A 24,168-nucleotide genomic window follows, 5' to 3' on the forward strand; every position below is an offset into this window, starting at 1 on the left:
CTTCCTTCCTTCCTTCCTTCCTTCCTTCCTTCCTTCCTTCCTTCCTTCCTTCCTTCCTTCCTTCCTACCTTCCTTCCTTCCTTCCTGCCTGCCTTCCTGCCTGCCTTCCTGCCTGCCTGCCTGCCTTCCTTCCTTCCTTCCTTCCTTCCTTCCTTCCTACCTTCCTTCCTTCCTTCCTTCCTGCCTACCTTCCTGCCTTCCTGCCTGCCTGCCTGCCTTCCTTCCTTCCTTCCTTCCTTCCTTCCTTCCTGCCTGCCTACCTACCTTCCTTCCTGCCTTCCTGCTTCCTGCAAGTGTGTGTGTATATATATACAGTACCAGTCAACAGTTTGGACACACCTACTCATTCGAGTTTTTTAAATAAATTTTTTAATATTTTCTACAGTGTAGAATAATAGTGAAGACAATAATAGTCAAAACTATAAAATAACACATGAAATCATGTAGTAAACAAAAAAAGTTGAACAAATTGAAATATATTAAACATTTGAGATTCCTGAAAGTAGCCACCTTTTGCCTTGATGACAGCTTTGTGCTCTCTGCATTCTCTCAACCATCTTCATGAGGAATGCTATAGACACTACTATCTTACCCAGACACTCACTAGTTTATTCCTCTCTTGACCTGCACTGCCCTCTCTCCTCCTCTCTCTCCTTTCCTCTCTTCTCTCTTTTCTCCTCTCGTCTCTACCCTCCTCTGTCATCTCTCCTCTCCTCTCCTCTCATCTTCTCTCCTCCTCTCATCTTCTCTCCTCCTCTCATCTCTCCTCTCCTCTCCTCTCCTCTCCTCTTGTCTCTACCCTCCTCTGTCATCTCTCCTCTCCTCTCCTCTCATCTTCTCTCCTCCTCTCATCTCTTCTCTCTCTAACCTATCTTCTCCTTCCTTTCTTTTCTCCTCTCCTCTGCTCTCCTGTTCTCTCCTCTCTTTTCTCTCTCTCCTCTCCTCTCATCTTCTCTCCTCCTCTCTTTTCTCCTCTCCTCTGCTCTCCTGTTCTCTCCTCTCTTTTCTCTCTCTCCTCTCCTCTCCTGACACACAAACTCGCAGACAGGCTGACTGTTCAGAAAGTGGATCTGTCCCTGCTCTCAGATCACATACTAATGTCACAACTCTCTACACTGAGACAGACACGTAAACCATCAGTGTCTCTACTCAGATCTCACACACACTCTACACGTATGTATGCACACACACATGCACATGCACGACAGCGCACACACACATGCACATACACGACAGCGCGTCTTCCCCCATTTCACTGTTAGTCTACACTTGCTGTTTATGAAGCATGTGACAAATAATGGGTTTGATTTGACACACACACACAAACACACACACACACACATACTGGCACACATACAGCTCAGCTTGCATACTTGAGTCATCTCACACACACACACAAACACAAACACATACTCGCACACACACACAAACACATACTCGCACACATACAGCTCAGCTTGCATACTTGAGTCATCTCACACACACACACACACACACACACACACACACACACACACACACACACACACACACACACACACACACACACACACACACACACACACACACACACACACACACACACACACACACACACACACACACACACACACACAGGGAAACAGGTTCTCACTCACATCCCAAGAGGCTCCAGGCCGGTCTATCTCTCTCCCTCTCTCTCTCTCTCTCTCTCTCTCTCTCTCTCTCTCTCTCTCTCTCTCTCTCTTTCATTTGATTATTTTAGGAGAGAGGGATTAATTAAAGGAACAGAGAGAGAAAGAGAGAGGAGGCAGGGAGAGAGAGAGGGGGAGAGAGAGAGAGAGCGGGAGACAGACGGGCGGGAGAGAAAGAGAGAATGCTAATTGAAATAGTGACAGAGGGGGAGTGAAGGGGTGATGAGGGGTTGGTGGGAAGGAAGTGGGGACGGAGGGTTGAAAGGAAGGGAGGGAGTGAGAGAGAGAGAGAGGGAGAGAGAGAGAGAGAGGAAGGGGGGAGGGAGTGAGAGAGGAAGGGAGGGTGGGAGAGAGAGAGAGACACAGAGCTGAAGGGGTGTGGTTGGATGCCAGTGATTGGATAAAGGAAGGGGTTAAGCAGTTGATTGGTTGATACATCTAGCAGCTATAGACCCTTGGAGGATGTGCCAGTCATAGAAGATAACTCAGAGGGACAGAGGAACAGAGGGACAGAGGAACAGAGGAACAGAGGGACAGAGGGACAGAGGGACAGAGGAACAGAGGAACAGAGGGACAGAGGAACAGAGGAACAGAGGGACAGAGGGACAGAGGGACAGAGGAACAGAGGGACAGAGGGACAGAGGAACAGAGGGACAGAGGAACAGAGGAACAGAGGGACAGAGGGACAGAGGAACAGAGGGACAGAGGGACAGAGGGACAGAGGAACAGAGGAACAGAGGGACAGAGGAACAGAGGGACAGAGGGACAGAGGGACAGAGGAACAGAGGAACAGAGGGACAGAGGAACAGAGGGGCAGAGGGACAGAGGGACAGAGGAACAGAGGGACAGAGGGACAGAGGAACAGAGGGACAGAGGAACAGAGGAACAGAGGAACAGAGGGACAGAGGGACAGAGGAACAGAGGGACAGAGGAACAGAGGGACAGAGGGACAGAGGAACAGAGGGACAGAGGGACAGAGGAACAGAGGGACAGAGGAACAGAGGGACAGAGGGACAGAGGGACAGAGTGACAGAGGGACAGAGGGACAGAGGGACAGAGGGACAGAGGGACAGAGGGATAAAGGAAAATAACACGTTAATTGAGAAATACCGGAGAAATTCAAATTCCCAGACGACATGAAGACGGAGGGGGAAATACTATTGTTCAAAGAGGTCTAGAACAAGAGAGAGAGAGAGAGAGTAACAGCGTGTGGACATTGACTCCACAGGGAACACATTCTCCACTGCGTCAGCAGAACAGAAGGAGTGATCCTCCACACACTTCTCCTTTCATCCATCCATCTGTCTGTCTGTCCATCCAGTGAAGAAGAGGAGGAGAGATGAAGACATCTCATAATGACTATAGTTCTCCAGACTCTGATGACATGGACGGGCTGATCGATGTGGGACAGGACGACGGCTCCTGGTAAGAACAGACCTATTCACCAATCACACCTGAGCTTGTAGGATTCTGACCAATCACACCTGAGCTTGTAGGATTCTGACCAATCACACCTGAGTTTGTAGGATGTCGATCAATTACACCTGAGTTTGTAGGATTCTGACCAATCACACCTGAGCTTGTAGGATTCTGACCAATCACACCTGAGCTTGTAGGATTCTGACCAATCACACCTGAGTTTGTAGGATGTCGATCAATTACACCTGAGTTTGTAGGATTCTGACCAATCACACCTGAGCTTGTAGGATTCTGACCAATCACACCTGAGTTTGTAGGATGTCGATCAATTACACTTATACCTGAATTATTCTGTATGTTTGTTTTATTGTTTATTCCGTGTGTAACTCTGTGTTGTTGTTTGTGTCGAACTGCTTTGCTTTATCTTGGCCAGGTCACAATTGTAAATGAGAATTTGTTCTCAAATAAAGGTAAAAAAATATATAAAAAAATACAAATAATAATAATAATAATTGAAATTATTTAATAAGACTAAAAACACTTGAATGACAAAAGCTGTAAAACAGTAAACCATAACCTTGGTGTTTAATGTGAGAGCTTCAGCATGAAATATCCTTTATAATATTTATTATTATTTATTATATATATTAATATCCTTCATATGTATATTTTACTAACTGTTTACTACGTCAACATGTATTTGTTGTCAAAGTTTTGGCATCAAACTGGTGACAGTTGTGAAAAAAGTGAATAGTTTGAAGAGTTGCAGAGTTAATAGAAAACAATGTCGTCAGATGTTATCAGCTGATGTACGAAGGGCTTTATAAATACATTTGATTTGATCAGATGTTATCAGCTGATGTACGAATGGCTTTATAAATACATTTGATTTGATCAGATGTTATCAGCTGATGTACGAAGGGCTTTATAAATACATTTGATTTGATCAGATGTTTAATTAATCAGGTTATTTTCTCTTGAACATTCATTCAGTCTAGAAACACATGGCCAATACAGACACAGATATGGTAAATTAACACTATATATGAATAAAAAAAAATTTAAGTTATTAATGTTTAAGTTACCAAAGTTACAATCGACTGCAATATATTTTCTCTTAATTATCAAAATTACTGAAGATTCCGGTAATTTCGGTAAATTACCATTAGCTAAAACGCTATTGGTCAATCCCCCTAATATAATACAGCATCAACTATACTACGATAGAATGGAATAGAATAGAATAGAATGGAATAGAATAGAATAGAAGAGAATAGAATAGAATAGAATAAAATAGAATAGAATATTAGAGAATAGAATAGAATAGAAAAGAAGAGAAAAGAAAATAATATAACAGAATAGGATAGAATAGAATAGAATAAAATAGAATAGAATATTAGAGAATAGAATAGAATAGAAGAGAAGAGAAAAGAAAATAATATAACAGAATAGGATAGAATGGAATGGAATAAAATAGAAGGAAGGAAATAATCTGTCTGTAAACAATTGTTGGAAAAATGACTTGTGTCACACACAAAGTAGATGTCCTAACCGACTTGCCAAATCTATAGGTTGTTATCAAGAAATTTGTGGAGTGGTTGAAAAACTAGTTTTAATGACTCCAACCTAGGTGTTTGTAAACTTCCGACTTCAACTGTACAGTATAATACAGCACATCTTAACAAATAAGACACACATCTCACTATGACAGACAGTATAGATCCGTCCAATACACATTATTGATATTCACGCCTAACTCGGTGCAGTGGAAGGAGTCAAGCAAGTCGGTTAAAGTGTTTGATAGATTTCGTTTGACCTGCAATCTTGAACTGGAGCTATTTAAGTGCTTTCATTAGGTGATAGGTGTTTTAGTTTTGACAAACTGTTGATATATGGTCATTTAAACTTCCCCCAAAGTTACTGCTCTGCTCTTGTTCTCCGTTTATGTCAAATATTTGATTTTCTTGTTATTGTTTTATCTTCTTGTGGCTGCAGGGGCTTTGACTATTGAGTAGCTTGGATGAATAAGGTGCCCAGAGTAAAAACGGTCTGCTACTCAGTCCCAGCTGCTAATATATGAATATTATTAGCATATTTGGATAGAAAACACTCTGAAGTTTCTAAAACTGTTTAAATGATGTCTGTGAGTATAACAGAACTAATATGGCAGGAGGAAATCTGAGAAATAAACTCCAACCAGGAATTGGAAAATCTGAGGTTGGATTGTTTTTAACTCATTCCCTATTGAAGATACTGTGGGATATGTTTCATGTTGCACTTCCGAAGGCGTCCACTAGATGTCAACGGTCTTTAGAAGACTTCTACTGTGGGGGCGAATGGGAGGGGAATGAGTCAGAGGTCTGGCAGAATGCTATGAGCTCATGACGCTTGTTCACCTGAGAACGAGCTCTGTTCCATCGCAATTCTAGTTCCATGCATAACACTTGTATTTTCATCAACATTTATGGTGAGTATTTCTGTAAATTGATGTGGCTCTCTTACAAAATCACTGGATGTTTTTGTAACTACTGAACATAACGTGCCAATGTAAACTCAGATTTCTTTATATAAATATAAACGTTATCAAAGAAAACATGCATGTATTGTGTAACATGAAGTCCTATGAGTGTCATCTGATGAAAATCATCAAAGATTTTTTTGATGGTAATGAATTATTTAAAATCTGTGAGTGGATAAATTACACCCCCCCCCTCCCACAAAGTACCACAAAATGACAAATATTATCCAATATTACTTATATAAAAAAATATATATACGCAACATGTCATGTGTTGGTCTCATGTTTCAAGAGTTAAAATAAAAGATCCCAGAAATGTTCCATTTGCACAAAAAGCATAATTCTCTCAAAAGTGTCTGCATGTATTTGAATACATCCCTGTTAGTGAGCATTTCTCCTTTGCCAAGATAATCCATCCACCTGACAGGTGTGGCATATCAACAAGCTGATTAAACAGCATGATCATACCACAGGTGCACCTTGTGCGGGGGACAATAAAAGGCCACTCTAAAACGTGCGGTTTTGTCACAACAACATAACGCTACAGATGTCTCAAGTTTGAGGGAGCATGCGATTGGCATGTTGACTACAGGAATGTCCAACAGAACTGTCGCCAGAGAATTGAATGTTAATTTCTCTACCATAAGCCGCCTCCAACGTTGTTTTAGAGAATTTGGCAATACGTCCAATCGGCCTCACAACTGCTGAGGGGTATTTATTTTGTGGGAAAAAACTCAATTCTGATTGGCTCCCTATTGTTTGGCCATACTCCCAAGTGGGTGGGGCCTATGCCCTCCCAGGCCCAAACATGGCTGCGCCCCTGCCCAGTCGTATGTCAAATCCATAGATCAGGGCCTATTTTTTCCTGTTGTTTTTATATTTGTGTCTCGTTTCAAGGAACTAGGCGTATGTCACACATCACTACTTCACAGGAGAGGCATTTGAATGTAAATATTTATTTTTTATCAAAATTATTTTTTTGTGGGGGCAGAAATGCCCTCTGGAATGTGAACTTTTATAGCAAACTTGTATGTAAATAGCCACGATTGGCTGAGATAATGAGTGGGCTGGACATGCAGAGAGCTGAGTTTGGATTGGTCTGCCATATAGCACGCTGCTCAGTATGTGTTGGCAATCCTGTCTAATGTTGTTTTTTATTTAAAAGATAAAAGAATAACTGCAAAAGTATTGATTTCCGCTTTCCGGAAGACTGAATTTTTGCCTGGTGGAAGCAGAGTATGACAGCTAAGGAGATGGTGAAAATTCTGCCGTTTGATTGCAAATATGCAGAGGGAGTCGAAAAGAGAACACACACAAGACTGTTGTTTTTATTTCTGTTCAATGCACCACACAACCCCCCCCAAAAAGCTTACCAACTCCGGGCACTTCAATAGCATGGTTTTCAGTTTCAACACCACGACAACTAGACGATGGCAATCTCGACAAACAGAAAATACATCCCTCCTGTCAGGATTTGGCCAGGGTTGTTCCGGGTTTTGGTCACTAGATGCCCCCATTGTGCTTTTTGACCTTATGTTTTTTCCCTTGTTCCCCATTATTATTTGCACCTGTGCCTCGTTTCCCCTGATTGTATTTAAACCCTTAGTTTCCCTCAGTTCTGTGCTCTGTGTTTGTATGTTAGCACCCAGCCCTAGTGTTCTGTGTATTCTTGTCGATTCCGGTGGATGCTCTTGTGGAATTCTGTTTTTGTTTTTGAGTATCTCTTAAGGCTTTTTTGTGCTATTCCTACCACCTTTTGGATTTACCATTTTTGTATTGAAGGACTTCTCCTTTTTACTTTATTAAATACACCGCCTTAAGTACTGCTGTGTCTGCCTCATCTTCTGGGTTCTGCTGACTATTCGTGGCTCAGTTGGTTAAGTGACTGTTTCTCACTCCGGAGAGCCAGGTTCGTAACCGGGTCCTGACACCTCCCTTGTAGACTTACCCTGTATCGAAGGCTTGGCTTGACAATCTCCGAATGTCATTTAAACTTTTAATATTTATCTTATTTTGTCACAACTAAGGTATTTTCTGTAATTAGTTCGCCATTAACTTGTAAATAATTATCTTGTTGTCAGTTTATTTTTCTGCAATAATGGAATTGGCTAAAGTGAAGACGTTGTCATTATGATGTCATTATTTGAACTGGCTAGCCAGCTAACTTAACGTTAGCTTGCGAGCTAACAGGCTAAAAACAAACCAAAACATAGTTTATAAAGTTGCTTTTTTGTTGCCTGGTTTTCTAGATCGACGTAAATTAAATTCATTTTTAAACGGATTGGTTTATTGGTGTTAAAATTCACCAGTTAAGCTATTTTGGACCACCAGGCTGCCGATGTCATGCGTGTGAATCCCTAATGAGATGGGTGGGGCTAAGGCTTCAGAGATGGGTGGGGCTAAGGCTTCAGAGATGGGTGGGGCTAAGGCTTCAGAGATGGGTGGGGCTAAAGCTTAACAGGGTGTGAACGATGCTGAATGGGTGGAGATAAAGAAGAGCTCTCCAGTAGGTGTACCGAGACATTCAAGGTCCATTTTCTCAAAAGTGGGTTTCCAGTTGATCAACTTTCAAAGCAGAATAACTGTAGTGTATAATATGCCACTTTGTAGCTATGAGACTCTCCTTCCCCACTGTAGTGTATAATATACCACTTTGTAGCTGTGAGTCTCTATCTCCCCACTGTAGTGTATAATATGCCACTTTGTAGCTATGAGTCTCTATCTCCCCACTGTAGTGTATAATATACCACTTTGTAGCTATGAGTCTCTATCTCCCCACTGTAGAGTATAATATACCCCTTTGTAGCTATGAGTCTCTACATCCCCACTGTAGTGTATAATATACCACTTTGTAGCTATGAGTCTCTATCTCCCCACTGTAGTGTATAATATGCCACTTTGTAGCTATGAGTCTCTATCTCCCCACTGTAGTGTATAATATACCCCTTTGTAGCTATGAGTCTCTACTTCCCCACTGTAGTGTATAATATACCACTTTGTAGCTATGAGTCTCTATTTCCCCACTGTAGAGTATAATATACCCCTTTGTAGCTATGAGTCTCTACATCCCCACTGTAGTGTATAATATACCACTTTGTAGCTATGAGTCTCTATTTCCCCACTGTAGTGTATAATATACCACTTTGTAGCTATGGGTCTCTACTTCCCCACTGTAGTGTATAATATACCACTTTGTAGCTATGAGTCTCTATCTCCCCACTGTAGTGTATAATATGCCACTTTGTAGCTATGAGTCTCTATCTCCCCACTGTAGTGTATAATATACCACTTTGTAGCTATGAGTCTCTATTTCCCCACTGTAGAGTATAATATACCCCTTTGTAGCTATGAGTCTCTACATCCCCACTGTAGTGTATAATATACCACTTTGTAGCTATGAGTCTGTAATTTTATCCACTGTAAAAAACACAGTTTCAAATGTTGCTTCATAAGACCGAATCGAGCCGGACGGTCATATTTCTGTTCCGCATATAAAATCAAATCTTTATTGCAACTTAATAGTGAATTATTATCATAGACATTGAGAATGTCTACCACAGAACTACACTTGATCATTTAGAATGGAAATTACTATAATAGAGACAAACAACTATTTCCAAAATAGCTATCATTAAACAAGATATTATCTCCAAACAGAATTTTATTAAACAAGATATTATCTCCAAACAGAATTTTATTAAACAATATATTATCTCTTCTCTGCTCCTATATCCCATTTAAAAGGACAATTGTAGCTTCCCTCGACAGAACAAATATCAGACACCATAACCCATCTAAACAAGTAGGGGAAGACAGCCAGAGGTCAGCCAGAAGAACGGCATATAACCAACGTAGAGGAAGACAGCCAGAGGTCAGGCAGAAGAACGGCATATAACCAACGTAGGGGAAGACAGCCAGAGGTCAGCCAGAAGAACGGCATATAACCAACGTAGGGGAAGACAGCCAGAGGTCAGCCAGAAGAACGGCATATAACCAACGTAGGGGAAGACAGCCAGAGGTCAGCCAGAAGAACGGCATATAACCAACGTAGGGGAAGACAGCCAGAGGTCAGCCAGAAGAACGGCATATAACCAATGTAGGGGAAGACAGCCAGAGGTCAGCCAGAAGAACGGCATATAACCAACGTAGGGGAAGACAGCCAGAGGTCAGCCAGAAGAACGGCATATAACCAACGTAGGGGAAGACAGCCAGAGGTCAGCCAGAAGAACGGCATATAACCAACGTAGGGGAAGACAGCCAGAGGTCAGCCAGAAGAACGGCATATAACCAACGTAGGGGAAGACAGCCAGAGGTCAGCCAGAAGAACGGCATATAACCAATGTAGGGGAAGACAGCCAGAGGTCAGCCAGAAGAACGGCATATAACCAACGTAGGGGAAGACAGCCAGAGGTCAGCCAGAAGAACGGCATATAACCAACGTAGGGGAAGACAGCCAGAGGTCAGCCAGAAGAACGGCAAATAACCAACGTAGAGGAAGACAGCCAGAGGTCAGGCAGAAGAACGGCATATAACCAACGTAGAGGAAGACAGCCAGAGGTCAGGCAGAAGAACGGCATATAACCAACGTAGGGGAAGACAGCCAGAGGTCAGCCAGAAGAACGGCATATAACCAACGTAGAGGAAGACAGCCAGAGGTCAGGCAGAAGAACGGCATATAACCAACGTAGGGGAAGACAGCCAGAGGTCAGCCAGAAGAACGGCATATAACCAACGTAGGGGAAGACAGCCAGAGGTCAGGCAGAAGAACGGCATATAACCAACGTAGGGGAAGACAGCCAGAGGTCAGCCAGAAGAACGGCATATAACCAACGTAGGGGAAGACAGCCAGAGGTCAGCCAGAAGAACGGCATATAACCAACACAAGTCTTTGATGGGCTGGTACCAGTGAATGATTCCACAGTTAATAACCTCTTGATGCTATGGGGGCGCTATTTCATTTTTGGATGAAAAACGTTCCCGTTTTAAACAAGATATTTTGTCACAAAAAGATGCTCGACTATGCATATAATTGATAGCTTTCGAAAGAAAACACTCTGACGTGTCCAGAACTACCAAGATATTCTCTGTGCGTGCCCTAGAACGTGAGCTTCAGGCAAAACCAAGATGAGATGGCATCCAGGAAATGAGCAGGATTTTTGAGGCTCTGTTTTTCATTGTCTCCTTATATGGCTGTGAATGCGAGAGGAATGAGCCTGCCCTTTCTGTCGTTTCCCCAAGGTGTCTGCAGCATTGTGACGTATTTGTAGGCATATCATTGGAAGATTGACCATAAGAGACCACATTTACCAGGTGTCCGCCCGGTGTCCTGCGCCGAAATTGGTGCGCAGTTTCAAGAGGTTAAAGGACTCAAGCTCACAGGATCCATATTGACTTAAATGAGTCCCATCATGTCCCTTATAGAGAACACTACTGTTGACCAGAGCCAATGGGGAACAGGGTACCATTTGACCAGAGCCAATGGGGAACAGGGTACCATTTGACCAGAGCCAATAGGGAACAGGGTACCATTTGACCAGAGCCAATAGGGAACAGGTTGCCACTTGACCAGAGCCAATAGGGAACAGGGTTCCATTTGACCAGAGCCAATGGGGAACAGGGTACCATTTGACCAGAGCCAATAGGGAACAGGGTACCATTTGACCAGAGCCAATAGGGAACAGGGTACCATTTGACCAGAGCCAATGGGGAACAGGGTACCATTTGACCAGAGCCAATAGGGAACAGGGTACCATTTGACCAGAGCCAATAGGGAACAGGTTGCCACTTGACCAGAGCCAATAGGGAACAGGGTTCCATTTGACCAGAGCCAATGGGGAACAGGGTACCATTTGACCAGAGCCAATAGGGAACAGGGTACCATTTGACCAGAGCCAATAGGGAACAGGGTACCATTTGACCAGAGCCAATAGGGAACAGGGTACCATTTGACCAGAGCCAATAGAGAACACTACTGTTGACCAGAGCCAATGGGGAACAGGGTACCATTTGACCAGAGCCAATGGGGAACAGGGTACCATTTGACCAGAGCCAATAGGGAACAGGGTACCATTTGACCAGAGCCAATAGGGAACAGGTTGCCACTTGACCAGAGCCAATAGGGAACAGGGTTCCATTTGACCAGAGCCAATGGGGAACAGGGTACCATTTGACCAGAGCCAATAGGGAACAGGGTACCATTTGACCAGAGCCAATAGGGAACAGGGTACCATTTGACCAGAGCCAATAGGGAACAGGGTACCATTTGACCAGAGCCAATAGAGAACACTACTGTTGACCAGAGCCAATGGGGAACACTACTGTTGACCAGAGCCAATGGGGAACACTACTGTTGACCAGAGCCAATAGAGAACACTACTGTTGACCAGAGCCAATGGGGAACAGGGTACCATTTGACCAGAGCCAATAGGGAACAGGGTACCATTTGACCAGAGCCAATAGGGAACAGGGTACCATTTGACCAGAGCCAATAGAGAACACTACTGTTGACCAGAGCCAATGGGGAACACTACTGTTGACCAGAGCCAATAGAGAACACTACTGTTGACCAGAGCCAATGGGGAACACTACTGTTGACCAGAGCCAATGGGGAACACTACTGTTGACCAGAGCCAATAGAGAACACTACTGTTGACCAGAGCCAATAGAGAACACTACTGTTGACCAGAGCCAATAGAGAACACTACTGTTGACCAGAGCCAATAGAGAACACTACTGTTGACCAGAGCCAATAGAGAACACTACTGTTGACCAGAGCCAATAGAGAACACTACTGTTGACCAGAGCCAATGGGGAACACTACTGTTGACCAGAGCCAATAGAGAACACTACTGTTGACCAGAGCCAATAGAGAACACTACTGTTGACCAGAGCCAATAGAGAACACTACTGTTGACCAGAGCCAATAGAGAACACTACTGTTGACCAGAGCCAATAGAGAACACTACTGTTGACCAGAGCCAATAGAGAACACTACTGTTGACCAGAGCCAATGGGGAACAGGGTACCATTTGACCAGAGCCAATAGGGAACAGGGTACCATTTGACCAGAGCCAATAGGGAACAGGGTGCCATTTGACTAGAGCCAATAGGGAACAGGGTGCCATTTGACTAGAGCCAATAGGGAACAGGGTGCCATTTGACTAGAGCCAATAGGGAACAGGGTACCATTTGACCAGAGCCAATAGGGAACAGGGTACCATTTGACCAGAGCCAATAGGGAACAGGGTACCATTTGACTAGAGCCAATAGGGAACAGGGTGCCATTTGACTAGAGCCAATAGGGAACAGGGTGCCATTTGACTAGAGCCAATAGGGAACAGGGTTCCATTTGACTAGAGCCAATAGGGAACAGGTTGCCACTTGACCAGAGCCAATAGGGAACAGGGTACCATTTGACCAGAGCCAATACGGAACAGGGTTCCATTTGACCAGAGCCAATACGGAACAGGGTTCCATTTGACCAGAGCCAATAGGGAACAGGGTGCCATTTGACTAGAGCCAATAGGGAACAGGGTTCCATTTGACTAGAGCCAATAGGGAACAGGGTGCCATTTGACCAGAGCCAATAGGGAACAGGGTGCCACTTGACCAGAGCAAATAGGGAACATGGTGCCATTTGACCAGAGCCAATAGGGAACAGGGTGCCACTTGACCAGAGCAAATAGGGAACAGGGTTCTCTAAAACTAGATGTGAGAGAGAGCCACTGCTAGACTAAAGCCTTGAGGATGTAGGATGATCTCTGTAGAAAGGCTTTGGTATGAAGATGTGAAGGTGCAGCACACCATCATCCAATGTAGTCTCTCTCTCTCTCTCTGTCTCTCTCTCTCTCTGTCTCTCTCTCTCTGTCTCTCTCTGTCTCTCTCTCTCTCTCTCTCTCTCTCTCTCTGTCTCTCTCTCTCTCTCTCTGTCTCTCTCTCTCTGTCTCCCTCTCTGTGTCTCTCTCTGTCTCTCTCTCTCTCTCTCTCTCTCTCTCTGTCTCTCTCTGTCTCTCTCTCTGTCTCTCTCTGTCTCTCTCTCTCTCTGTCTCTCTCTGTCTCTCTCTCTCTCTCTGTCTCTCTCTGTCTCTCTCTGTCTCTCAAATTCAAATTCAAATTCAAACTGCTTTATTGGCATGAAAAACATTGTGTCAATATTGCCAAAGCAACAATGTATACAATATACATTGTAACAAAATTCTAAATGATAGCAAATATAAAATATAAAAGTGTAGTAAATAATAATACAAAATTAAATACAAAAATAATAATAATTACAGTAATAACAATAATAGCAATAACAATTAAGTTACTGCTTACTATGCAGATGTTATTATTCAGTGTCCCTCAGGCTATGGCAGGAAAATCTCTTCCTCTCTCTCTCTCTCTGTCTCTCTCTCTCTCTCTCTTCCTCTCTCCCTCTCTCTCTCTCTCTCTCTCTCTCTCTCTCTCTCTCTCTCTCTCTCTCTCTCTCTCTCTGTCTCTCTCTCTGTCTCTCTCTCTCTCTGTCTCTCTCTCTCTGTCTCTCTCTGTTTCTCTCTCTCTGTCTCTCTCTGTCTCTCTCTCTCTCTTCCTCTCTCTCTCTGTCTCTCTCTCTCTCTCTCTCTGTCTCTCTCTCTCTGTCTCTCTCTCCCTCTCTCTCTCTCTCTCTCTGTCTCTCTCTCTCTCTCTGTCTCTCTCTCTCTGTCTCTCTCTCTCTTCCTCTCTCCCCTCTCTCTCTCTCTCTCTCTCTCTCTCTGTCTCTCTCTCTGTCTCTCTCTCTCTGTCTCTCTCTGTCTCTCTCTGTCTCTCTCTCTCTCTCTCTCTCTCTCAATTCAATTCAAGGGCTTTATTGGCATGGGAAACATGTGTTAACATTGCCCAAGCAAGTGAGGTGGATAATATATAAAGTGAATATATAAAGTGAAATAAACAATAAAAATGAACAGTAAACATTACACATACAGAAGTTTCAAAACAATAAAGACATTACAAATGTCATATTATATATATACAGTGTTTTTACAATGTACAAATGGTTAAAGGACACAAGATAAAATAAATAAGCATAAATATGGGTTGTATTTACAATGGTGTTTGTTCTTCACTAGTTGCCCTTTTCTCGTGGCAACAGGTCATAAATCTTGCTGCTCTGATGGCACACTGTGGAATTTCACCCAGAAGATATGGGAGTTTATCAAAATTGGATTTGTTTTCAAATTCTTTGTGGATCTGTGTAATCTGAGGGAAATATGTCTCTCTAATATGGTCATACATTGGGCAGGAGGTTAGGAAGTGCAGCTCAGTTTCCACTTCATTTTGTGGGCAGTGAACACATAGCCTGTCTTCTCTTGAGAGCCATGTCTGCCTACGGCGGCCTTTCTCAATAGCAAGGCTATGCTCGCTGAGTCTGTACATAGTCAAAGCTTTCTTTAATTTTGGGTCAGTCACAGTGGTCAGGTATTCTGCCACTGTGTACTCTCTGTTTAGGGCCAAATAGCATTCTAGTTTGCTCTGTTTTTTTGTTAATTCTTTCCAATGTGTCCAATGTCCAATGTTGGGTCTAATTGTGCTGCTGTCCTGGGGCTCTGTAGGATGTGTTTGTGAACAGAGCCCCAGGACCAGCTTGCTTAGGGGACTCTTCTCCAGGTTCATCTCTCTGTAGGTGATGGCTTTGTTGTGGAAGGTTTGGGAATCGCTTCCTTTTAGGTGGTTATAGAATTTAACTGCTCTTTTCTGGATTTTGATAATTAGTGGGTATCGGCCTAATTCTGCTCTGCATGCAGTATTTGGTGTTCTACTTTGTACACGGAGGATATTTTTGTAGAATTCTGCATGCAGAGTCTCAATTTGGTGTTTGTCCCATTTTGTGAATTCTTGGTTGGTGAGCGGACCCCAGACCTCCCAACCATAAAGGGCAATGGGCTCTATGACTGATTCAATTTATTTATTTTTAGCCAAATCCAAATTGGTATGTTGAAATTTATGTTCCTTTTGATGGCATAGAATGCCCTTCTTGCCTTGTCTCTCAGATCGTTCACAGCTTTGTGGAAGTTACCTGTGGCGCTGATGTTTAGGCCAAGGTATGTATAGTTTTTTGTGTGCTCCAGGGCAACAGTGTCTAGATGGAATTTGTATTTGTGGTCCTGGTGACCGGACCTTTTTTGGAACTCCATTATTTTGGTCTTACTGAGATTTACTGTCAAGGCCCAGGTCTGACAGAATCTGTGCAGAATCTCTTTCTCTCTCTCCCCCTCTCTCTCTCTCCCTCTCTCTCTCCACCTCTCTTTCTCTCTCTCTCTCTCTCTCTCTCTCTCTCTCTCTCCCTCTCTCTCTCTCCCTCTCTCTCTCCACCTCTCTTTCTCTCTCTCTCTCTCTCTCTCTCTCTCTCTCTCTCTCTCTCTCTGTGTGGTGCTCCCAGGTCTCTCTGTAGCCAAAAGAACCAATTAGATTGAAGGAGTTGACGTGCCATCGCATCCCTGCATCATATTAGAGAGCGTAACAACAACAATATGACTGACATCAAAGCTAATCTCTCTGTTTCTTTCTCTCTCTCTGTTTCTCTCTCTCTCTGTTTCTCTCTCTCTGTTTCTCTCTCTGTTTATCTCTCTCTCTGTTTCTCTGTCTCTCTCTGTTTCTCTCTCACTCTGTTTCTCTCTCTCTCTCTCTGTTTCTCTCTCTGTTTCTCTGTTTCTCTCTCTCTCTGTTTATCTCTGTTTCTTTCTCTGTTTCTCTCTCTGTCTCTCTCTGTTTCTCTCTCTCTCTGTCTCTGTCTCTCTCTGTCTCTCTGTTTCTCTCTCTCTCGGTCTCTCTCTGTCTCTCTCTGTTTCTCTCTCTCTGTTTCTCTCCCTGTCTCTCTCGGTTTCTCTCTCTCTCTGTTTCTCTCTCTCTCTCTGTCTCTCTCTCTCTCTCTCTGTGTCTCTCTCTCTCTCTGTCTCTCTTTCTTTCTCTCTCTCTCTCTCTCTCAATTCAATTCAATTCAAGGGCTTTATTGGCATGGGAAACATGTGTTAACATTGCCAAAGCAAGTAAGGTAGATAATATATAAAGTGAAATAAACAATAAAAATGAACAGTAAACATTACACATACAGAAGTTTCAAAACAATAAAGACATTACAAATGTCATATTATATATATATACAGTGTTTTTACAATGTACAAATGGTAAAGGACACAAGATAAAATAAATAAGCATAGATATGGGTTGTATTTACAATGGTGCGTGTTCTTCACTGGTTGCCCTTTTCTCGAGGCAACAGGTCACAAATCTTGCAGCTCTGATGGCACACTGTGGAATTTCACCCAGTAGCCCCAGGACCAGCTTGCTTAGGGGACTCTTCTCCTGGTTCATCTCTCTGTAGGTGATGGCTTTGTTGTGGAAGGTTTGGGAATCGCTTCCTTTTAGGTGGTTATAGAATTTAACAGCTCTTTTCTGGATTTTGATCATTTGTGGGTATCGGCCTAATTCTGCTCTGCATGCATTATTTGGTGTTCTACTTTGTACACGGAGGATATTTTTGCAGAATTCTGCGTGCAGAGTCTCAATTTGGTGTTTGTCCCATTTTGTGAATTCTTGGTTGGTGAGCGGACCCCAGACCTCACAACCATAAAGGGCAATGGGCTCTATGACTGATTCAATTTATTTATTTTTAGCCAAATCCTAATTGGTATGTTGAAATTTATGTTCCTTTTGATGGCATAGAATGCCCTTCTTGCCTTGTCTCTCAGATCGTTCACAGCTTTGTGGAAGTTACCTGTGGCGCTGATGTTTAGGCCAAGGTATGTATAGTTTTTTGTGTGCTCCAGGGCAACAGTGTCTAGATGGAATTTGTATTTGTGGTCCTGGTGACTGGACCTTTTTTGGAACACCATTATTTTGGTCTTACTGAGATTTACAGTCAGGGCCCAGGTCTGACAGAATCTGTGCATAAGATCTAGGTGCTGCTGTAGGCCCTCCTTGGTTGGTGACAGAAGTACCAGATCATCAGCAAACAGCAGACATTTGACTTCAGATTCTAGTAGGGTGAGGCCGGGTGCTGCAGACTTTTCTGGTGCCCGCGCCAGTTCGTTGATATATATGTTGAAGAGGGTGGGGCTTAAGCTGCATCCCTGTCTAACCCCACGACCCTGTGTGAAGAAATGTGTGTGTTTTTTGCCAATTTTAACTGCACACTTGTTGTTTGTGTACATGGATTTTATGATGTCATATGTTTTACCCCCAACACCACTTTCCATCAGTTTGTATAGCAGACCCTCATGCCAAATTGATTCGAAGGCTTTTTTGAAATCAACAAAGCATGAGAAGACTTTGCCTTTGTTTTGGTTTGTTTGGTTGTCAATTAGGGTGTGCAGGGTGAATACATGGTCTGTTGTACGGTAATTTGGTAAAAAGCCAATTTGACATTTGCTCAGTACATTGTTTTCATTGAGGAAGTGTACGAGTCTGCTGTTAATGATAATGCAGAGGATTTTCCCAAGGTTACTGTTGACGCATATTCCACGGTAGTTATTGGGATCAAATTTGTCTCCATTTTTGTGGATTGGGGTGATCAGTCCTTGGTTCCAAATATTGGGGAAGATTCCAGAGCTAAGGATGATGTTAAAGAATTTTAGTATAGCCAATTGGAATTTGTTGTCTGTATATTTGATCATTTCATTGAGGATACCATCAACACCACAGGCCTTTTTGCGTTGGAGGGTTTTTATTTTGTCCTGTAACTCATTCAATGTAATTGGAGAATCCAGTGGGTTCTGGTAGCCTTTAATAGTTGATTCTAAGATCTGTATTTGATCATGTATATGTTTTTGCTCTTTATTCTTTGTTATAGAGCCAAAAAGATTGGAGAAGTGGTTTACCCATACATCTCCATTTTGGATAGATAATTTTTTTTGTTGTTGTTTGTTTAGTGTTTTCCAATTTTCCCAGAAGTGGTTAGAGTCTATAGATTCTTCAATTACATTGAGCTGATTTCTGACATGCTGTTCCTTCTTTTTCCGTAGTGTATTTCTGTATTGTTTTAGTGATTCACCATCTCTCTCTCTCTCTCTCTCTCTCTCTCTCTCTCTCTCTCTCTCTCTGTTACAGTCCAGTCACTGGGTCCATGTCCCCAGGTAGCACGTCCCAGATTCTGGCCCGGAAGAAGAGAAGAGGGGTGAATTAATATCCCTTTCTTAATTTCTCCTCTCTTCAATCTCCTCTCTTCATTTCTCAAACTACATTATATCCGTTATAACTATCTAAAGCTGTGTGGTGGTTCAACTGTCAGTGTGTTGGTCTCCTTGTTCAGATCATAGAGAAGAGGCGCAGAGACCGGATCAACCACAGTCTGTCAGAGCTTCGGAGACTGGTGCCCAGCGCCTTGGAGAAACATGTAACAATCCCATCCACAGCTTCAAACACAACCACAACGTGGTTCAATGTATAACACACCTTTCACCAGAGCTGTTCTTAAGGTGGTTTCCCCGGTTGTTCTTTTCTCCAGGGCTCGTCTAAGCTGGAGAAAGCAGAGATTCTGCAGATGACGGTGGACCACCTTAAGCTGCTGCATGCCATGGGGGGCAAAGGTGAGACCGTCTTTCTGAATATCCAGCATCAATGTATGTGTGATATTTCCACAAGTCCATCATCATGGACTGATTCTAACGTGGACTGATTCTATGGACTGATTCTAACATGGACTGATTCTATGGACTGATTCTATGGACTGATTCTAACGTAGACTGATTCTATGGACTGATTCTAACGTGGACTGATTCTATGGACTGATTCTATGGACTGATTCTATGGACTGATTCTAACGTAGACTGATTCTATGGACTGATTCTAACGTGGACTGATTCTATGGACTGATTCTATGGACTGATTCTAACATGGACTGATTCTATGGACTGATTCTATGGACTGATTCTATGGACTGATTGTAACGTGGACTGATTCTATGGACTGATTCTATGGACTGATTCTATGGACTGATTCTAACAAGGACTGATTCTATGGACTGATTCTATGGACTGATTCTATGGACTGATTCTATGGACTGATTCTAACATGGACTGATTCTATGGACTGATTCTATGGACTGATTCTATGGACTGATTCTAACGTGGACTGATTCTATGGACTGATTCTATGGACTGATTCTATGGACTGATTCTATGGGCTGATTCTATGGACTGATTCTAACATGGACTGATTCTATGGACTGATTCTTTGGACTGATTCTATGGACTGATTCTATGGACTGATTCTATGGACTGATTCTAACATGGACTGATTCTATGGACTGATTCTATGGACTGATTCTATGGACTGATTCTATGGACTGATTCTATGGACTGATTCTAACATGGACTGATTCTATGGACTGATTCTATGGACTGATTCTATGGACTGATTCTAACGTGGACTGATTCTATGGACTGATTCTATGGACTGATTCTAACATGGACTGATTCTATGGACTGATTCTATGGACTGATTCTAACATGGACTGATTCTATGGACTGATTCTTTGGACTGATTCTATGGACTGATTCTATGGACTGATTCTATGGACTGATTCTAACATGGACTGATTCTATGGACTGATTCTATGGACTGATTCTATGGACTGATTCTAACGTGGACTGATTCTATGGACTGATTCTATGGGCTGATTCTATGGACTGATTCTATGGACTGATTCTATGGACTGATTCTATGGACTGATTCTATGGACTGATTCTAACGTGGACTGATTCTATGGACTGATTCTATGGACTGATTCTATGGGCTGATTCTATGGACTGATTCTATGGACTGATTCTATGGACTGATTCTATGGACTGATTCTATGGACTGATTCTATGGACTGATTCTATGGACTGATTCTAACGTGGACTGATTCGATCATTTGATCCCTTTTATCTCCTTTTCCTTCTATGTTTCCTCTGAATCACCCTCTCCTTCCTCCCTCTTCCCCCCCTCTCCTTCCTCCCTCTCCCCCCTCTCCTTCCTCCCTCTCTCTCCCCCCTCTCCTTCCTCCCTCTCTCTCCCCCCCCTCCCCCCTCTCCTTCCTCCCTCTCCCCCTCTCTCTCCCCCCTCTCCTTCCTCCCTCTCTCCCCCTCTCCTTCCTTCCTCTCTCCCCCTCCTCTCCTTCCTCCCTCTCTCTCCTCCCCCCTCTCCCCCTCCCTCTCTCTCCCCTCTCCGTCCTTCCTCTCTCTCCCCCATCTCCTTCATCCCTCTCTCTCCCCCTCTCCTTCTTCCCTCTCTCTCCCCCTCTCCTCCCTCTCCCCCCTCTCCTTCCTCCCTCTCCCCCTCTCCTTCCTCCCTCTTCCCCCCTCTCCTTCCTCCTCTCCCCCTCTCCTTCCTCCCTCTCCCCCCTCTCCTTCCTCCCTCTCCCACCTCTCCTTCCTCCCTCTCTCTCCCCCTCTCCTTCCTCCCCCCGCTCCTTCCTCCCTCTCTCTCCCCCCTCTCCTTCCTCCCTCTCCTTCCTCCCTCTCTCTCTTTCCCCTCTCTCCTTTCTCCCTCTCCCCCCTCTCCTTCCTCCCCCCTCCTTCATCCCTCTCTCTCCCCCCTCTCCTTCCTCCCTCTCTCTCCCCCTCTCCTTCCTCCCTCTCTCTCCCCCTCTCCTTCCTTCCTCTCTCTCCCCCCTCTCCTTCCTTCCTCTCTCTCCCCCTCTCCTTCATCCCTCTCTCTCCCCCTCTCCTTCCTCCCTCTCTCCCCCCTCTCCTTCCTCCCTCTCTCTCCCCCTCTCCTTCCTTCCTCTCTCTCCCCCCTCTCCTTCCTTCCTCTCTCTCCCCCTCTCCTTCCTCCCTCTCTTTCCCCTCTCTCCTTTCTCCCTCTCTCCCCCCTCTCCTTCCCTCCTCTCTCTCCCCCTCTCTTTCCCCTCTCTCCTTCCTCCCTCTCTTTCCCCTCTCTCCTTTCTCCCTCCCTCTCCCCCCTCTCTGCCCTCTCTCCTTCCTCCCTCTCTCTCCCCCATCTCCTTCCTCCTTCTCTCTCCCCCCTCTCCCCCCCCCTCTCCTTCCTCCCTCTCTCTCTCAGGGTACCTTGATGCGCGGGTCCTGGCTGTGGACTATAGGACCCTGGGATTCAGACAGTGTGTAGGAGAGGTGGTTCGGTACCTGGGCTCTTTAGAAGGAGGGGTGGACTCCCCGGACCCTATCGGAGCCCGCCTGGTCTCCCACCTCTCCCACTGCACCAGCCAGCTGGACCCTCTTCTCCTTCAGTCGCCCCCCACCTCCTCCTCCCTCCCTTTTCCTCCCTGGCCCTGGATCTCCTCCTATCACCACATGTCACCTGTCTCGTCTCCCCACTCTCCATCTTTCTCCGCAAGGCGGAGGGAGCTGGCACGCCTGGGGGGTGGGTGTTATCCCACCCGCACAACCGACACCCTGTGTCTCACCCCCCTGGGGTGCCAACAGGGGTCCATGCTCGCCCCTGCCTTGGTGTCTGGGCTTCGCAGGGTGCCCTCTCTCCCACCACCTTCCTCCCCTGCCCTCACCGCCACCCCCATTCACAGACTCACTCAGCAGTCCCCTGGAGCCCCACTCCTCCTCACCTCCTCTTCCTCCTCCTTTCCCACTGCTCCTCCACAAGTCAGACCATTTGTCCCTCTGGGGTCTCCCGCAGGTCAGCGCAGGGGCAAAGCTGCAAAGACCTGGGGGACTGAGATAGGAGCCTTCTGATCCAGAACCTGTCAACATGATGCACCGTGTAAAGTTTGCTCTTAACCACTGATCTGGGATCAGATTACCCTTAACCCAGTGAAGGCTGCCGAGAGGGTATCAAACACATGGAAACCATCTCTCTCTCTCTCTCTCTCTTTCTCTCTCTTCTCTCTCTCTCTTTCGCTCTCTTCTCTCTCTCTCTGTCTTTCTCTCTCTCTCTCTCTCTTTCTCTCTCTTCTCTCTCTCTCTTTCGCTCTCTCTCTTCTCTCTCTCCCTCTCTCGCTCTTCTCTCTCTCTCTTCTCTGTCTCTCTGTCTCTCTCTCTGTCTCTCTCTCTCTCTTCTCTCTCTCTCTTTCTCTCTCTCGCTCTTCTCTCTCTCTCTCTCTCTTCTCTTCTCTCTCTCTCTGTCTCTCTATCTCTCTCCGTCTCTCTCTCTCTGTCTCTCTCCGTCTCTCTCTCTCTGTCTTTCTCTGTCTCTCTCTCTCTTTCTGTCTCTCTCTCTCTCTCTCTCTCTCTCTCTCTCTCTCTCTCTCTCTCTCTCTCTCTCTCTGTCTTGGCTCTTCTCAGACTGTTGCTGTGAACTGAACTGTGTTTGTCCATGTATTTTGTGCTGTGATGTTTTAATTTGTATATTTTAAATCATTTACATACATTTTATTACCCTGATTGATTTTTCATTAAAATGGAAAGGCTGATAAAAATTGTATTTAAATAAAGTTTCAGAAATTCATGTTTATTGCGCCTCTCCTTGTGTCTCTCCTGTTTTTGTGTGAGGAAGAGAGGAAGCGAGAGAGGGGGAGGAAGAGAGAGAGAGAGGAAATAAGTGAGAGGGGAAGTAAGAGAGAGAGGAGGAGAGAGAGGGGAAGTGAGAGAGAGAGGAGGAGAGAGAGAGAGGGGGGAGAGAGAGAGGGAATGAGTGAGAGGGGAAGAGAGAGAGGGAGGAGAGAGAGAGGGGGAGAGAGAGGAAATGAGTGAGAGGGGAAGTGAGAGAGAGAGGAGGAGAGAGAGAGAGGGGGGAGAGAGAGAGGGAATGAGTGAGAGGGGAAGAGAGAGAGGGAGGAGAGAGAGAGGGGGAGAGAGAGGAAATGAGTGAGAGGGGAAGTGAGAGAGAGAGGAGGAGAGAGAGAGAGGGGGGAGAGAGAGAGGGAATGAGTGAGAGGGGAAGTGAGAGAGAGAGGGGTGAGAGAGAGAGATGGGTAGATAATTAATTAGATAATGCATAGATTACATTAATAACATGACGAACATGATTCTCAAATTCTGGGTGATTGAATCAGTTACGGACACAACACTTTACATTTCACTAAAACAATTGACTGATGAACAGTGTGTGTGTGTGTGTGTGTGTGTGTGTGTGTGTGTGTGTGTGTGTGTGTGTGTGTGTGTGTGTGTGTGTGTGTGTGTGTGTGTGTGTGTGTGTGTGTGTGTGTGTGTGTGTGTGTGTGTGTGTGTGTGTGTGTGTGTGTGTGTGTGTGTGCCGTAATTTGAGTCCTCAGGGCTTGACCGCTGTGGCGGCGTGGCTCTCGTGCGAGGCTGGACAGTCGGTACGGCCGAGGAATGCTTGTGGAACACACACACACACACACACACACACACACACACACACACACACACACACACACACACACACACACACACACAGACAGGGAGGAGGAGGAGGAGGAGAAGGAGGAAGAGAGGAGGTAGAGAGAGATAGGGAGGAGGAGAAGGAGGAAGAGAGGTAGAGAGAAAGGGAGGAGGAGGAGGAATGGAAAAGAGAGGAGGGAGAGAGAGATATGGAGGAGGAGAGGTAGGAGAAGGAGGAAGAGAGAGGTAGGGAGGAGGAGAAGGAGGGAGAGAGAGATATGGAGGAGGAGAGGTAGGATAAGGAGGAAGAGAGGAGGTAGAGAGATAGGGAGGAGGAGAATTAGGAGAAGGAGGAAGAGAGAGGTAG

The 24,168-nt window shown here is 44.8% G+C and overlaps 1 protein-coding gene across 1 annotated transcript; it reads left to right on the forward strand.

Moving 5' to 3' along the window:
* Positions 1–2,123: 2,123 nt before the first annotated feature.
* On the forward strand, positions 2,124–22,897 carry LOC135549019 (hairy/enhancer-of-split related with YRPW motif-like protein). The gene is made up of 5 exons (XM_064979087.1): positions 2,124–3,098; positions 18,673–18,739; positions 18,875–18,958; positions 19,070–19,151; positions 21,610–22,897. The coding sequence occupies exons 1-5, from the start codon at positions 3,013–3,015 to the stop codon at positions 22,251–22,253; spliced, it is 963 nt and encodes a 320-aa protein (XP_064835159.1). The 5' UTR covers positions 2,124–3,012; the 3' UTR covers positions 22,254–22,897.
* The last annotated feature ends 1,271 nt before the right edge of the window (positions 22,898–24,168 follow it).

The sequence above is a fragment of the Oncorhynchus masou genome, chromosome 12, assembly GCF_036934945.1.
Source record: "Oncorhynchus masou masou isolate Uvic2021 chromosome 12, UVic_Omas_1.1, whole genome shotgun sequence".
NCBI lineage: Eukaryota > Metazoa > Chordata > Actinopteri > Salmoniformes > Salmonidae > Oncorhynchus > Oncorhynchus masou.

Bases quoted from the DNA above. Each gene is read 5' to 3' on its own strand.
- LOC135549019 (XM_064979087.1), top strand. From the start codon at position 3,013: ATGAAGACATCTCATAATGACTATAGTTCTCCAGACTCTGATGACATG. The intron at 3,099-18,672 runs GTAAGAACAGAC...TCTCTGTTACAG, and splicing joins GGACAGGACGACGGCTCCTG to TCCAGTCACTGGGTCCATGT. The intron at 19,152-21,609 runs GTGAGACCGTCT...TCTCTCTCTCAG, and splicing joins GCATGCCATGGGGGGCAAAG to GGTACCTTGATGCGCGGGTC.